At 37.4% G+C, this 17117-nt stretch overlaps 1 protein-coding gene across 4 annotated transcripts; it reads left to right on the forward strand.

Annotated features, from left to right (window-relative positions):
- The first annotated feature begins 2971 nt into the window (after positions 1 to 2971).
- LOC136839264 (dual oxidase maturation factor 1-like) lies at positions 2972 to 16875 on the forward strand. 4 transcript variants are annotated; one of them, XM_067105065.1, is made up of 11 exons: positions 2972 to 3113; positions 4844 to 5006; positions 5673 to 5730; positions 6174 to 6308; positions 7581 to 7685; positions 8347 to 8500; positions 8950 to 9161; positions 9538 to 9666; positions 10681 to 10754; positions 11391 to 11566; positions 12810 to 16875. In XM_067105065.1, the coding sequence occupies exons 2-11, from the start codon at positions 4848 to 4850 to the stop codon at positions 12856 to 12858; spliced, it is 1251 nt and encodes a 416-aa protein (XP_066961166.1). In that variant the 5' UTR covers positions 2972 to 3113; positions 4844 to 4847; the 3' UTR covers positions 12859 to 16875. The 4 variants fall into 4 exon arrangements, with proteins under 4 accessions (XP_066961166.1, XP_066961164.1, XP_066961163.1 ...); XM_067105062.1 differs by having other exon boundaries at positions 2991 to 3113; positions 4847 to 5006; XM_067105063.1 differs by lacking the exon at positions 9538 to 9666 and having other exon boundaries at positions 2989 to 3113.
- The last annotated feature ends 242 nt before the right edge of the window (positions 16876 to 17117 follow it).

The raw sequence follows: 17117 nt of genomic DNA on the forward strand, positions 1-17117 counted from the left end.
AATATTGTTTCATTTTGAGTCAGTCTTTTACAGTTATATCTTTTTAATATAAAGCTTCTTTCTTGAATATAAAGCTTGCAACAGCAAGAGAGACAATGACAGAAAAGCAGTGGAGAAATAGAATGGCTTGCTGTTTTCATGCACATATTCCTCCAAATTACATCCTTTGTTGCTTCCATTTCTCTACGCAAACTGAATTTTGTTTTCATCGATGTTATGGATGATTTGCTTATTTCTTAAAGATGTTGCTCTGGTGGATTTATGGTCTTTATTCCAGTCTATTATTTTTACTACTTTTTATCATTAGTTGTCAAAGGAACCCCTCCCTGCCCCCCCTCTCTTTTCTCCCATATTATCAGTGGTGTTATATGCATGAAATCTATGATAAAAATACCGGAAAGCCAGCAATGGGCTTCGTTGGTGTTACTGTTCATTAGTAGCATAAATGTTTGTTTGAACACAAGATTATTAAATGAACGTCTGCATGCAAATCCTCAGAAATAGCAATTGACCTTGAGTATTCATAATAATAAACAATACGTGTAATAAAAATCCACAATTATATAGTAAATATACTACTATGTAAAATAAAAAAAACTGAAAATTTGAAAGAGTTACTGTTTACATCCCTATGAATTAGAACATCTAAGAAAGAAATCTTGCCATCAACCTCTTTCTTAAATACTCAGAATATAATATTAACTTTCTGAAAGGTGTTATTCTTAGACAAAACTTAAGTGAAAAAGACTTTGAGGTTTTGCCAAAAAGGCATTGGGAAGCCCTAGATTTTCTTATAAAAAGTAAGGATATTATGGTTGTAAAAGCTGATAAAGGGGGTTCTACAGTGGTTATGAATAAACAAGATTATTTGAATAAAGCCTGCAGTAAAATTAATAACAAAAATTAACAAAACCCCCAACTATTACAAAAACTCAGCAGGATTTCAATAGGAATATTAAAAAGATCGCAAATTCTTTGCAGGACCCCGCCCATAAAGAACTTATCTTATCAAAAATCTCTGGAAAAACCCCAGTTGGCCATATTTTTATGGCTTACCTAAAATACACAAAGTAGGTACTCCCCTCCGTCCAATAGTTGCCACTTGTAATGCACCGCAGTGTTCTTGCCTCATGGCTGGCTAAGTTCCTGAGCCAATTACTCGGCAACATCTCTGATGCTCACCTAATAGACTCCTCCCATTTCACTGATACACTAAGGAGTTTTAACCGTGCCGATGGTAGGATGATTAGCCTCGATGTCACCTCGTTATTTACGAATGTTCCGCTTGATTTTGTTTTGGAAAATTTAAAGAAAAGACACGAAGAAGGGACTATCAATGGGCCTCTATATTCAACGCCCATTTCCGACTTGCGTTAACAGTTTCTCGACTTTTAAAGATGAATATTTACAGCAAAAAGCTGGTGTTGCTATGGGTTTACCACTGTCACCAGTTTTGGTCAACCTGTGCATAGAGTTCATAGAAGTTGAAATATTAAAGAGATGTAACCCAACCTGCAAGCCTGCTCTGTGGGTGAAATATGTAGACGATATATTTATTATTTTTATACGGCGACGACGTTGCTTTAGACTGCTTACTGAATACTGCAGTTGAAAAAGAGGTTGATGGCAAGACTTCTTTCTTAGATGTTCTAATTCATAGGGATGTAAACAGTAACTCTCAAATTTTCAGTTTTTAGAAAAGCTACTAACAAAGAAAATTATATTCATTATTTTTCCCACCACTCAGCAAGTTAAAGGGAATGTTACTATCAGCTTTGTTTTAAGAGCACTCCGTATATGCGACCCCGAATCTCTAGACGAAGAACTCTTCCCATGTCGTAGACACCTTTAGGTCCTTAAAGTACCCGGAACATTTTATTACTGACGCCATTAGCCGGGCTAAAAGGAGGTTTTATATAGGTCATGTTAATAAGGAAATGAATAGCAAGAAACATGTATCATTACCCTTTGACGACGAAGTCTCAAAAGTAGGCGATTATATGAATAAATACCAAAAGGATATAGAAATTTTTTATAACTATAAAAACATCTTGGCAAAAGCCCTTGCCAAGAATAATAACAGCACCAAGAGAAACAACGGGGTTTACAAGGTTCCCTGCCATGATTGCAATGGTTGTTACTACGGGGAGGGTGGTAGGGGACTGGGAACACAGAAAGGCCTGTGATCTTCATGCACAGGGGAGCGCTTTGGTAGCTTATAGTTTTAATTTAGACCACAGAATTAATTGGGATGGTGCACGAACTATTTTTAAAAGTGACGATTCTCACGTGAGAAGATTAGTTGAAGGTGCTGCTATAAACATGGGAATATCTCTTGAGGATAACAAGTGATTTACAAATGAAGATCCTTCCATCAACTGGTTTATTGCCAAACACTACATAAAACATTTTAATTTCAAAACTGACGTTGACCGTGTGAACCCTGATGCTCTGCTTCCTCTTCCCCTCTCTCTCCAGATAGCCGACGTCCCTGTGGATGGTTTCGACTATGGCACCTATGCAGCGCAGGCAGGTGCAACATCGCAAGTTCGAAGATCAAGGAGGTTGGCGCAACTGCCTGTTGAATTTGGAATAACCTAACAACACCCGAACCAGCACTTCCGTGATGGCCTGTTATCTTCTCGCCCCGTCCCATTTTTTAAAAACTATTCCTAAGAAAACTACCCTCTCATTTTACATGTTAACGTTGGCATTGATGAGGAACACCGTTCAAGTGTTCGAAAGCCTTTGTTTATTTTACATAGTAATATATTTACTATATAATTGTGGATTTTTATTGCATAGATTGTTTTTCACGAAATTGCGAATCTCTTAATAAACAATATGTTTTTCTTAGGAATAGAATTCCTAACATTTTTGTTTCCACGCCACAGCGAGGAAAAGAGTTCTTAACAATATGAGTATTATTCAAGACCCTAGCTCTTGTGTTGCAATGGTATAAGCAGATTCCTTCTGCGCTATCGGACTGCCTTATCTGAATTCACATCCTGCAGAAACCCCAAGAGTCCATCGGCGCTGCACAGTAGTCCGTCTTTTGTTGTGTGGCTTAGTGATGAGGTTTGCTGTTCGTGGTCGCCTTCTGTATTCCACAGGTGAATATATGCCAGTCTTGGAATTTATTTTCGTGTTTACGTTTCTGTGACTCCATATGTGATCTCTTGTAAGGTCAATGCAATCCAGAGTTCTCTCTCAGCTCTAAGAAATTTGATGATGGTGATTCTAGAGGTTAAAAAGAGATGCCAGTTCTCGAGCCGCGCCCTTTTTCCACTGTATAAGATAACTGAGGAGAGAGCCACTGTTGGTATTAGGTCAGTTTAATATAAAACACATACAAATATACATATATGTATATATATATATATATATATATATATATATATATATATATATATATACATATACTATATATGTAATAGAAATGTTATATATATATACTTTATATGTAATTTTGGCAATTTCAGGCTCCTACATAAGTTATATAGCATTGCTTGCAATGGCGATGCGCCACTTCTTTCCGTCATTCTGTGCTCCCGTTGATATTAGGCTTTACATAAAGTTAGTTATTCGAATAGTATGGTTTCTTTCCAGTGTTTTTCTCAAGTTTTTAGTTGTCTAACATTTTGAAAGATATGATTTTGATGTATATCCTGCTCTGGAGTCCAGCATTTGGGCTGCATGTTCTACGTATCCGGAAGCAGAAGACTCTCGCTAAGAGCAGGAAAGACAAAAAGTAAGTTAAATAATAATGGTCAACCTATAAAGCAGCGAGTAACGTCCGAAAAATAATGAAGAATGATACTGGAATTATATTACCATCGTTTTTGTCGGTGTGAGTGGTGTATGCGCATATTAAAAAATTGCTTCATTTCTTACAACAGCAACTGGTTTCCTCTATTGAGATTATGCTTGTAGGAGTACCGAAGAGAGAGAGAGAGAGAGAGAGAGAGAGAGAGAGAGAGAGAGAGAGAGAGAGAGAGAGAGATAATTAATGGCGATAATAGGATGATAAAACGTATCCTGGGGTGCGTCCTGACGGTCACAAAAGCTGTTGTTGCTGCAGCTCAGGGAGCCTCCCGATAATTATTGGACAATAACAGATTATTTTCTTCTCAGATTATGAGAAGAGCAACAACTGGCATGCATAATTAATAAATGTATGGTAATGAATATGATTATAATGACAGAAATAATAACATGCAAGATCTGTCATGATGAAACATGAAAAAGTAATAGGCCATTTAACAGTAATTATCAGATGTCTACATTGTTTGTAGTTCTTCAAGCTATGTTAACGTTTCATGACTGATAGGTTGCATTGTTATTTAACGTAAATATGATTATATGTTGTTCTGCACATTTTGTCGATTGCAGACACTCAATCGTGCAATAGTTACAGCACCTAAATCATTTTCCTTAACTCTCTGATTATACACGCTGCTTTTAATGGATGTTTGCATCTGAATCTTCAAAACCCTTAAGTAACAACTAAATTCTTTCCTGAACTTAGTATAAATATGAGTCCCGACTTTGCCTTCATGATTAATGTGTACCCAACCCTAAAGACGCACAATTCTGTGTGTGTGTGCATGTGTGTACCCATGTTGCATTTTTTTCAGATCAACTCGCCCTTAATCTCTGAGGAAAACCGGATCGGAAACTAGTAAAACTTTCACTAAAGCCCCATTTTTACTGTCCCTCATTCAGGCACCAGCATATACCTGTTTTTCACACATGCCCAGCTTTTTGACATCTTAAATACAAACCTCCTATTTTAGCAATACAGGAATAGTTAAGATAATATTTTTTGTTTTATTTTACACAGCAGAATGGGAGCACACTTCACCCTGGGGCGCGTATGGCCCTTCCCTAGCATTTATCCCGACTGGAAAACTCCTGTGACTCAAGACGTGCTGTGCATGGGATGGGTTGCGGCCTTCTTCGCTCTCCTGCTGCCCTTCTATCTCGTCATTCCGGCCTCTAGTTATGTAAGGATTTTTTATTTTTTTTTAAGAGATCAGTAGGCCTAAGAATAGGTGACGGGGACGTGTGGAGTTGAGTCTAAAGATGCTTCGTTACGATTTTCGCTGAAATACGATTATCTGTACGTTTTGCCTAACATACAATAATATTATGCAAGCGGTAAGTTAGCTTTCATACTCGATGTAGAGTATTTAGGTATCTGGCTCGTGGGCACACACGCACGCACATACCCATACACACAGACACACGCAATATATATATATATATATATATATATATATATATATATATATATATATATATATACATACATATATATATATATATATATATATATATATATATAGGGATGATATATATATACTGTAAATGTAAATTTTATATATATAGGGCATGATTGTTGTAAATTTTTGGGCCTTTCTGTTACTGCTAGCTCTGATGTTTACATAAATGCTCTTTTTTTTGTGTAAATGCCGTTGTTGTTATCAAAGTTATAACCATATAGAGTATTTTAGCCTTTTTTTCATGCTGGTACCTTTATCATAATTATTATTATTATAATCATCTATCTTCTACCTGAACACTGAGTAACACGATACCTGACTTCATTAACATTATTGCTTGATAGATCGGAGAATAAAAGCTCAGCCTTGTTATTCCTCTTCTTTCAGAAATTATCAAGAACCATCCGCGTGACATTCTTCATGCTCCTTGCATTGTTCATCATGTGTAAGTCATCGATTTGCTTTTACTGTGAGTCTTGTTTAACATTAATCTGAAGTCACAGCATCATGGTTATTAACTCTGAAAATGCAAGACTTGCTGAAAATTAACTTTTCACATTTAAAAAAGTTCCTAACAGAATTATGAATATGCTTTCCAAATTTACATACTGTATAAGTGCCCTCATCAAAAGTATTTGCATTTCATCTCAAAACTGGTATAAAATCCTATACTAATAACTAATTATATTTTATGACCAGTTTCATAGACGAGCTTAAATAATACTTTTCAAGAAACTGTATACTGATATTATGCAACAGAATAAAACCGTCCGTTATATTAAGACTTGCTTTTATTTATCTAATTACATGTATGTGTACTTATGTGATCTCACGCACGTTTGCTTTATCATTTACGCAAAATTAGATTCTGGAAATTATTCTTTTTAGTGTGCAATTTCGGCCAAGACTGGGAGGTTGGATTTATCCGGACTCGGACACCGTATAAAGCTGGAACAGCTGATCAAATTGATGCGGAAATAGGTGTCAGGCTGGGACTTCGTTCTGTCAACATAACCCTCAAAGGCAAGTAACAAAATTTTCCCTTCCCGGGAACGGCATCTTTTGATATATTTTGTAAACGTCAGTGTGAATTAATGCACTCCGAATAAAACTGTCTAGAGCCGGGTACGTTTAAAGTTGCTCTGAACAGCTCTATGCAAGCAAAAGATAACGGGTTTGTGAGTGTCGTCATTTTTTAAAAATCTCAGGAGCCATATTTTGTATACTGGTGTATACACACACACACACACACACACACACACACACACACACACACACACACACATATATATATATATATATATATATATATATATATATATATATGTATATATATATATATATATACACACACACACATATATATATATATATATATATATATATATATATATATATATATATATATATATATATTTTACTGAGTTATCTAGATTAATTTTATTAGATCTCTTCAGTAGCTTTTTTGATCTGTAATTGTGTAGATGATAAATTTTCGTAGTAGGTACTCCCTGAAACACATACCTAATACTGAATATAATTAAACATCAGTAAGGTACAACCAAATGTCTTCAGCAGCTAAATCAAAAGACTTTGGAACTATGATCTGTTACTTGAAGATAAAGGCTTATCTGAATTCGACAGAATTTTATTTTATAACCTGGCTTATATATAATCATCAAAGGATTAAGATTGACGTAGACTAATAAAAATACACCGAAGGAAGCTTTGCATTAGGAATGAAATTTATTCTAAAGACCAACCCGTTGTCTTTGATCTTTTAGTTTTGGTTCCATAGCTTCTATTAACACCATCTCTATGGTGGGTAGTCTTTCTCTTTGTAGAGCTTTGTAGTTACGGATATACAGATCTCTTTCTTGCAATTGGAACGAAAGACTCTACCGGTGCTGTCTTTGGCTCCTGAACGTGGGATCCATTTGTTATGAAACTGTTAATGGTAAATAAATTTATTCACTCCCACCTTCAGTCTGCATGTTACCCATGAATAAGTCTCCTATTATACATACAAAATAAACGACTCAGTAAATTTCTGAATGATGTACTCATATTTAAAGTTTCAATTTTTTTTCAAACAATAGTTCAAGTTTCTTTTGAAAGTTGTTCCAAAGTTTTGCCCTCGGTAAATTCTGGTTGAAGGTGATTCCTGTAATAATATATACTTTTGGGAAAATGTTTCACCCATCTTGAATGGCTTCTTCACTTTGTTTAACGCCAGGAATGACCTGAGCTGAAAGCGAAAGGGACACTTATCAAATTAAATTTGGATTTACACAGGTAAACCTCAAAACGAGAGTTCATCCTTGGCAGGGGAGACCATCAACTACAACGAGAGATTCAGCTGGGTCTGGGCTCAGGGCAGACCTGGATTTGGCCCTTATGGTAAGCTTCAGAACTAGATTATGCTTTCGTTCATGTCCATAGAGAATGCCTCCGTAGGCGCAAAAGTATACATGAATGTCAACCAAACATAGCAAGACAAGTGAAATTTCTGAGATAAAATTTTCTTCACTGAGCATTTTCATCTTTTCTCACCTTTTAGATGCGGGTTCGAGTTACAATAAAGTCTGTACGACAAGTTTTACCGTACAGTCTGTGGAAAAATTATGGCAAAATATGTAATCAGTTATAGTAAAGTTTACGGAAATTTTTTGATAAAAAAAATATTCAGTTCCGCGCAATTCCAATCCTTATTTGCGTTCATGGTGTAGGATATTGCTTTGCCTCATTGCAATCAATTTTCATGTCTTGAAGTTTAAATATTCTCTTCATATAAATGGTTTTAGGGCGTTACAAGGCGTTACCCTTAACTGTCAAGAATGATATGTTTACTAAGACGAAGTTAGCCTGAAACCAACTTGTGGTCTTTCTTAAAGACTCCTCCTTCGCCCCCTCTCTCTTCTTTTCTCTTCAAAGACTGGAAGATTCTGCTCCTCTCTATTTCCTTTTATCCAATTCCTGCTCGGTTCGTATCCACTCCTAGCCTCAGGCGGAATACTGGCTCTATTCTATCCCTCCTAAGCTGAGGCTTTCTTTTCGACAGCGGGGCACATTCAGAGAGATTTCCGGGCTGCCCAGCAGCGCGGGAGTCCTTATCCCATCCTGTGGGTCGCGGAATATTTCACATTCGACGGAGATGGCATACGCTTTGGGAGGCATTACAGGACAGCAGGATGGTACTCCCACATCCTGCTTTGGTAAGGAATCTTTGTCTTTGCTGGTATTCTCAATTAAGAAAAAATAATTTGGTCCCACATAAACACACATGCATATACACATATAAATATAAATATGTATAATATATATATATATATATATATATATATATATATATATATATATATATATATATATATATATATATATAATATATATACATACACACACACAAATATGCGCGTATGTGTGTGTGCGTGTGCGCATGTGGTATGACTGTCATCACCAAATAACATTTTCTCTAAATGAATCTTTTGATGACTTCAAATCATATTAAAAAACAACAAATATCAAGCGCTGATGACCACCGTTGTTTTCAAGTTAGTCAGCAATCAATCCGACGTCAATGACCTATTCGTTGCAACGCCAGTTCAAATAAGCAAGGCGGAATCAATCAATAAACACCAACCTAACACAATCCTCCTTCCAGGGCCGCTTTCCCAGCGTGGGTGATGACTGTCCTGCTCTTCAAGATGGTGATTCGGTACGCGGCGTTGGCACTGGTCCTCACAGGAGTCCTGCTGCTGATTCCTGCGGTGATCTGGTCCTGCTACAGGAATCCTATCGAACTCGAAATCCCATTCGAGGGCGGGATCCTGACCACGAAGTTTGGGTGGTGCTTCTATCTCGCACTTTTGACAGGTCAGTGGTCAAAGATGACGGTGTCATTAATTCATTTGTGCTATCGAAATATTAAACGAAACTTTGTTGTGCTATACATACACGCACAATGTATGCACACGACATACACTTGTATATATGCCTTTGTGCAAGAATGTGCGTATATTTTTCATGAGAAATAAGGAACACACGATTAGTTAAAATATTTATGGAAGACATCTACGTTAGACACTTTTAGGTCATATTTCGGCAAATAAAAATAGCCACAACTGATCTTCTTTAGCTCATGAACACGTAAATTTTACCCACCTGAAAACATGGGATCTGAAAATCTTCTTATCAAATTATTTTTTCTTGTTTATCACCAAATCATCAAATTTTGCGTTCCCCTATTTAGGTATCCTGTGCATTGCAATTGGCGCTGTTCTTTTCGGGCTGAGCGTCAAGGGTTACCAGGACAAACTGACAGACTTCTTCGGAAACAACCCTTGGAAGCTCCTCACGGAAGTTGACTACAGTTCCATTGGTGCGTAGAAGAAAATGGATGGGGGTGAAATGGACTTTTTTCTATCTAAAGTTTCTGAATAAACGAGTAAAAAATGCGCCGAAGTTTCTTCGGCGCAGTCGAGTTTTCTGTAGAACGCATAATCAAGGCCATCGAAAATAGATCTATCTTTCGGTGGTCTCGGTATAATGCTGTATGAGATGTGGCCCATGAAACTTTAACCACGGCCTGGTGGTGGCCTGTCCTATAGTTGCCAGACGCACGATCATGGCTAACTTTAACCTTAAATAAAATAAAAACTACTGAGGCTATAGGGCTGCAATTTGGTATGTTTGATGACTGGAGGGTGGATGATCAATATACCAATTTGTAGCTCTCTCGCCTCAGTAGTTTGTAAGATCTGAGGGAGGGCAGAAAAAGTGCGGACGGACAGACAAAGCCAGCACAATAGTTTTCATTTGAAGAAACCTAAAACCCCGTGTGCATACATTGATTAGAAAAATGTTTAATTTGTCAAATGAATACGTGACACGTTATCTTTGACCATCCTGTCAATAAACTTATAGAGCTTATTATGTTTTTATGCAGAGCTGTCTGGGTTCACTTGTAAGAAAGAGTGTGTGTGTGTGTGTGTGTGTGTGAGAGAGAGAGAGAGAGAGAGAGAGAGAGATAACTGGCATGCTATCAGTGTATTTTATTATTTTTTCCCTCTTTTATGCAGAGGCTTGAGTATGTACTGTACAATATTTTCCGTTGATGTTGCTTTGCAAGACAGACAGTTCAGGTATAAGATGCAAGTAACCACGTAAAAGGTTCTTTTATACCTTCACTGAAAAGCCTGCTGGAAGGGCAATGTAATGGTTCATACTTCGCGCAAGAGTATTCGAAATAAAGATGATAATTTTATAGAAAAACAGAAGATAGGGCCACCTTCGAAGGAAACAAGAGATACAGCTTTGAGATGGGAAGATTACTGGAATTATTGTGAGTTTAGCAGCACCGTAACAGAACATAATATCATTATTTTAATTTCAGAACCTGAAAACAGCTCAGTATGCCAGTCTCCTGGTATGATTGAAATGGACTTGTTCAACAATTCTGCTACATGGGTAGGTAATCCCTTTTCTCCATCCTCTCTCTCTCTCTCTCTCTCTCTCTCTCTCTCTCTCTCTCTCTCTCTCTCTCTCTCTCTCTCTCTTCGCCGCTATTTTTCGGCTAAAATTCATAAAAAATTAGATTGCCAATGCTAGATTTTAAAAAAATGTCCAAGTAATAAATATTACATTTCCTGTGAAACACAAGCCTAAAGTGCAAACTAAACTTGGGATTAGTTTCCTACCGGCTTTTGATAATTTCATGTCTCTTTAATAAAATAAGTTACTTTCCCTTTCACTGCAATTTGCAGAGCTCGAAAATTTTTTGAGGCTAGTTGTAACTGTAAAATACCAAAACATTTTTAGAGACATCAGTCTAACTGAAGGTGATGCAATTTACGTCATATAATGTTACAGAAAAGCAAACGTCTTAAAAATGCATTCTGTATCATTTGGAAGCTAATTCAAGATCAACAAAAGCCCCGTCCCATCACCAAAAAGAGAAGAAGGAGAAAAAAAAGAGTTCTTACATTTCGATTGTCTAGGAAACAGTTTGTCTGTGACTATTTAGCAGCACCAAAATGGATGAGATACACGATACTTACAGTGATTGCATCTATTTATTTCTTTTACTTTTTTCTGTTTATTCAGTACTGCGCAGGACTTCCACCGACTTCTCCTCTGTCAAAGTACTCGGCAGGAGCAACAAACCCTTCTTTTGAGCTGGATTCGTGTGGCGACGCCGCGGGTTCCGGACCCAACCTGACCCCTGGCCATGATAGTGTAGACCTCTGTGACGACGTTTTCGCGGAAAGCCCTAGAACTAAGTAAGTAGCGAGACCATCCTTTAGTGAATTGTGAAACTAGAAGTGAATAAGTAGTGAATTAGGTGAGTAACGATGCGAAGGGCATGTAAATAGTGAAATAAAAATCTTCTAATTATAGCAGCAATGCAAAAATTAAAAAAGAATTATGTTGAATATAACTAATTAAACATCGCAGATAAGTAAAAGTACATCTTGCAGAAAATCATAATTTCCTGGATGACGAACAAGAACAATTCTGTTTATATGTTTGTATCCAAGGTCCAGAGAATTCTCTGCACTTTGTTTATATCCTTATCACAGGTTTCCGAGATCCTTGCTTGTCGAGTAACTCGAAAACCTGGAATGGTAAATAAGTATCACCATGCGAGATCGAGATTAGTTTAAGGAAAAGGTAGTGCGAGAAGTGTGAAAAATATGACTACATTATAGATACAAGATGCGGAGCTTCACAGAGGCCCTTTGAATTGCACCGCTGAGGAGGCGATGATAATAAAGAAATATCTCAGTTAATTAAAGGATCTCGCTGCAAATAATAGTAAAATATAAGGATTTATTCATACGGAAATTTTTGAAGTACATGAGCACAGAAGGCACCTACCGTTCTTGCTGGAATGAAGAGTGAAAACTAACAAAAACTAATTTGGATCTGCGATGCGTGTGCCGATGATTGCAAGATCACTTGCTGAGATCACTTGCAATATGAATTGAAATCCTGAAAGTGCAAAAAGCTTTACATTGTCTCGGTTCTGCAAGACCAGCCCCATTGCCAGGCTGGACTACTAGGCATTGCTTGGTGGTCCATTCCCTGTTCAGTCCTCTTTTAGGGTGTCTAGTGATACAGATGTTACTCGAGCCACTGTAAAATGTGAATGGATTAATTTTCAGATACGTGTGGTATTGCTAATTCTAATAAGCATCTTATATTTTTCACATTTTGATAAACTTCAATTTAGAGAATAGTTTTTTTACTTATAGGCGGAAGTATATCTTGAATCCCTAAGTGCATAGATGTATTCTAATGTCTTTATCCTAACTGAGAAAATTATTGTCTGAAACGCATTAGAAGTATCGTAAGCCATAAGCCATCCTTCCTTTTCATTACTGATAGCTAGGATAAGAAAAGTGTACAAAAAAATCTATCAATCAATTTCAATGGTGATACTAATGCGTTTTAAAAAGAAGATTCTTATATTGGATGCTTATCTCTGTCAACATTAATAGTGAAAAATCATCTTTCTTTCAGGACGGAAGGATCTAAAGACCACTCACCAGCACCTGAAACAGAAGACTAAAGAGCGCGGGCAACTTGAAGGCTATATACATCCTAGACAAAAAGGAACTTGGAACGACACTGGAAATTCTCATTTATACTATTTGCTTGTGAAATAAATCAGAATGGATCGTAATTCAAAGGCAAGGTCTACGAGACTGTCGGGGATTTTCGATTTATTTAGCGAGGACAAGACTGGAAGGGACAATGACAATATCTCTCAAGAAAGGTCACAGGAAAAATCACCAAAAGAAACGAAAGAGAAGAAAGTGAATTTGTTCAGTTTCAGAAAGAAGTGTGAGAGCGAGTCGAAAGTGCATGAGAAACGGAAGAGCAAACCCATAATTAGATATTTTAGTAGCGACCATTCATCCAAGGAAATGAAGAGTGTGAAAGGGAGAGACGAAAGTATCGATTACGAGTGTACAAAAGTCATCCTCAGGAAGCCTAGACTTGCTCGAGACTTGATGCAGAATCAAAACAGTTTACTTGACCAAGGGGAGCGTTTGGGTCAGGGTCACTTAGATTTGTCATTCCCAACAGAGGAGGTGGAGAGACCGCAATCTTCCCCATGTGAAATATCGCCCACGGCGTGCAAAGGGCTTGTGACAAGTTCAAGACCAAAATTGTTCAGATTCTCTTCGAGGCAAAAGGAAAAATTAACTGAACCATCTGGAACAGGAATGTCACACTCTTCGAGCTCTTTTCATCATCAAATTACAAGTGAAAAGGAGATGAAAGCCAAGGTAATGGGTGAAGAAATACTGCAGCCACCGAGCAACTCTGAGGATGTGTTAATTATATCACATGGGAAATCGGTGAAAAGATTTAGATCAGAGGGAAGATGTGAAGAACTGTACCCTGTCGACAAACCAGTGATCGTAAGCAGTGAAATATCATCAGATTTTGTCATCGCAAAAGAAGAAAATCGCGCTGAAGCTGTATCTAGAAATAAAATGATTCCATTGTGTAGTGAGACTATGCAAGATGCCGAAAATGATTGGAGCAAAAATACAACTGATGTGTCTGAAAACCACTTGAAGAAATATTTTGGTTTTCTTGCTATATTGGTTAGGAGTTTGTTCATATTCCTGAAAAGCAGCGTCATTTTTTTCATTAACTTTGTTTTGTTCTTGCCACGGAACCTTCTTCTAGCAATCAAATCTTTGTTTATTTTCGTTATTAGTAGTTGTAACGGATTATCTTTAGGCATCAAAACAAGACTCAGTAGAACAGATCAAAGAGAACTAAATGAAGATTCCGAATTACAAAAACGTATTGATAAGGATTATGCCAGTGACATAAACCAAGATGGAAATCATGAAACGGTCGCTACAGTTTCAAGATACGAACAATGGCAATGGAATCACGTCGACACTCACGGAAACGAATCACACGTTGCTTCAAAATCATGCAAGTCAAAATGGCAGAGACTCCTTCGCCAGCTGAGTAAAGATGGCAGACAAAAACTTAATAGAGCTAATTCAGCCTCTGATTTTGATGAACCAGAAGAAAGTAAGACATGCATCACAGAAACTGAGATCTCTCGGAATCAAGGAAACCATTTACTACCGGAAAGTTACGGAAAACAAGAAGACTCTGTTGATCTGGCGACAGTGGAAGTAAAACAAGAGAGAAGTTTAATAAGATCCTTCTTTTTATTCACACAGAAAGCTTTTGAACTTCTTCTGTCTATCGTATTGTTTATCCCACTAAATGCGATCTATGCTTTGAAGTATTTTTTCTCAAATATTTACTATCTGGTTTTCAGAAATCCTGTCAAATTAAGTAGAAATTCAAAAAGCGTAATTCATCCTGATTTGTACGTTCATCACGATTCAAAACTTAGAGAGATGAAAAGAGAACATGACGAAAAGACAAAACACGAACGCTCTCTCAGTGTGTTTGGACTAATCAAGAAAAGGAGAGAGGGATCAAGGAAAGAAAATATCAAAGATGACGTAAATCCCTCAAATACCACGGCAGGTTTTTCACATGATTCTAACTCGGGTGGAACGAGTGTGTTCGGTTCCCCGTTTTTCGATCCAAAAGTCCCTATGAAAAAGGTAGTTTCATTTTTCTCGGCTCTTTTCTATTTCATAGGTCTTTGTCTTGTCACCTTAATTAATTGTTTAGTCAAGGTTATATCGAATATTTTTGTGTTTATGAAATTAGTCTTGTCAATTTCGATAAGACTGATTTGTTTACCATTTGTTTTGTTAGGGAAAGCCATTATTTTCTTGGTTAGGTGCGTCCAGTATCTAATTTGGCTTTTAGGAATAGTTATTTTTTGCGCCATCAAGGTATTTTGTATAGTAATTTTGTTGATTATGTCTTTGCCGATTGGAGTAATTGTGCTTTTAAAAATTAGCGTATGTTTTCTTGTTGATGTTTTATGGAACTGGTGCTTGATGGTAGTAAGACGAGGAAGCATGAAGCAACTCCAAAGAGATGATGAAGAAAATAACACTACTGCGCTTGAACCCGAGGCGGAGATTCGTGGCAAGGTCCGGGTCAAGCAAGGAGGAAAAATCGAAAAAATCTTGAAAAGACTTCATGTAAATGCACTTTTCAAAAAGAGGAAGAAATCACCAGAAAGAGGCGCCTTTTCAGCAGAGCATTCCAGCCTTCGCTGCAGTGTCCGAAAGCATGCATCATCGGAATCCGAAAGCATCACTCCGGTGATGCAAGAAAAACCTCAAGCGCATCGGTATCACTCTGATCTAAAACAAGGCACTGTAGTCAGAAAGCTCTTTGCATTTGCTGTGAAACCATTATTAAACATTCTGTCTATCATTCTTGCCTTCCCGCTAAGAATATTGGCAGTGTTTAGAATGACTCTCTATTCTCTGTTATCATGCATGAAAATAAGTTCATGGTCTCACAATAATTCTGACCCAGTGTTAATCTCTGATCTAGAAACATCAGCAGAAACCGCTTTACCCAGTACTGGTGATACCTCTGGTGAATCTAACGATGGAAATCACTTCCTTAATTTAGAAATAACAAATGCAAAATTACGCAGGTCAGATAGCAGTGGGGAACATGTCAGTGACTCTTGGGAAGATGAAAGTAATCTCGATTCAGGTCAGAGCTTTATGAACCTAACTGCAAATGTTAAGTCAGTATCAGAGGACACAAACGAGGAGACTGAGAGAAAGAAATGTCCTTTCGATCCAAGGCCTTATCTAATGCGAACTACCCCATTCTTCAGAATCTTCTTCCACTTGCAGTCAATATTCGTCGCAGCCCTGTGGCACAGGATTGATGTGGTGATGTCATCTATCGTCAAGATGCTCCTCTTGGGAATTCTTCGCCTGACGCCCAGTGTAGTGATCAAGTGGATGACCACAGCTGCGGTCCGCTTCACTCCAGGTATAAAGAACCGCAAGATCCTTCTGTCCTTCCTGGAGGACACACCAGCCACGATCACTAAGAGGGCACTGGAAGCTTATGTGAAGAGGGTTCCAATCTCCGTCATGATGGTCCATGCCCAGATAACATTGAAGGACAGCACGTCGAAAACTGTTGTCAGGTGTATGTCAGAAATTTTGAAATCCGTCAAAAAAGCTGCGGAGTCATTTTTCATGAATGTGTCCAGTATTTTCAAACAGCTGTCGAAAAAAATGAGGATCCGGAAAAGTAAGGAAAGGTCATCCCTAAAAGAGAGGGTGCTCCATAGGCTCAAAAGTGAAGATGGGTGTCATAAAAAACGTCATGTAGAGCAGTAATTGCAGATGTATATAATTGCTATTTCATCTTGGCGTTTTGTTAAATATTTCTGTTGGGTCACAGTGAGATTTATTTTACGGAAATATATTTTTAGCAAACATTCTAGTATGAGCAATTTTTTTAAATGGCATACACATGGTTCTGAGCTTACTCTGGTATTTTTTTACGGTTTAGGGAGTCCAATTCCTTGTCCTGTTTACAAACGTAAACGTTTTTATATTAATGTACTAGTATTTTCGTTTTAGTAATAGTGTACCTGCATTTTACTGTGTGTTTGCAAATAAATCAATAAAACTAACTACAAAAATAATAATCTGTGATACCCTCATAAATTTCCATTCACTGTGAATGTGTGTGTGTCAGGTAGTCAGCATAGTGATATTATACGAACTGCTTTACGCATTTTCTCGCGTCAAAAGCCTGACTAATTATGTAACCTCATGTCAGTTTTTCGTCGTTCTAACAATACTAATTCTGTCTCTTCTCTTCCCCTTACACGAATGACCCGTATGCAGTACTTGATAAAATAAACAGTTTTCCACTCTTATC

Source organism: Macrobrachium rosenbergii, chromosome 6 (assembly GCF_040412425.1).
Source record: "Macrobrachium rosenbergii isolate ZJJX-2024 chromosome 6, ASM4041242v1, whole genome shotgun sequence".
NCBI lineage: Eukaryota > Metazoa > Arthropoda > Malacostraca > Decapoda > Palaemonidae > Macrobrachium > Macrobrachium rosenbergii.

What these genes read in the sequence shown, in the direction of transcription:
- LOC136839264 (XM_067105065.1), top strand. Translation starts at nt 4,848, where the DNA reads ATGGGAGCACACTTCACCCTGGGGCGCGTATGGCCCTTCCCTAGCATT. An exon ending in TCATTCCGGCCTCTAGTTAT is followed by an intron (nt 5,007 to 5,672) that starts GTAAGGATTTTT and finishes CTCTTCTTTCAG; the next exon opens with AAATTATCAAGAACCATCCG. An exon ending in ACCTGGATTTGGCCCTTATG is followed by an intron (nt 7,686 to 8,346) that starts GTAAGCTTCAGA and finishes TCTTTTCGACAG; the next exon opens with CGGGGCACATTCAGAGAGAT.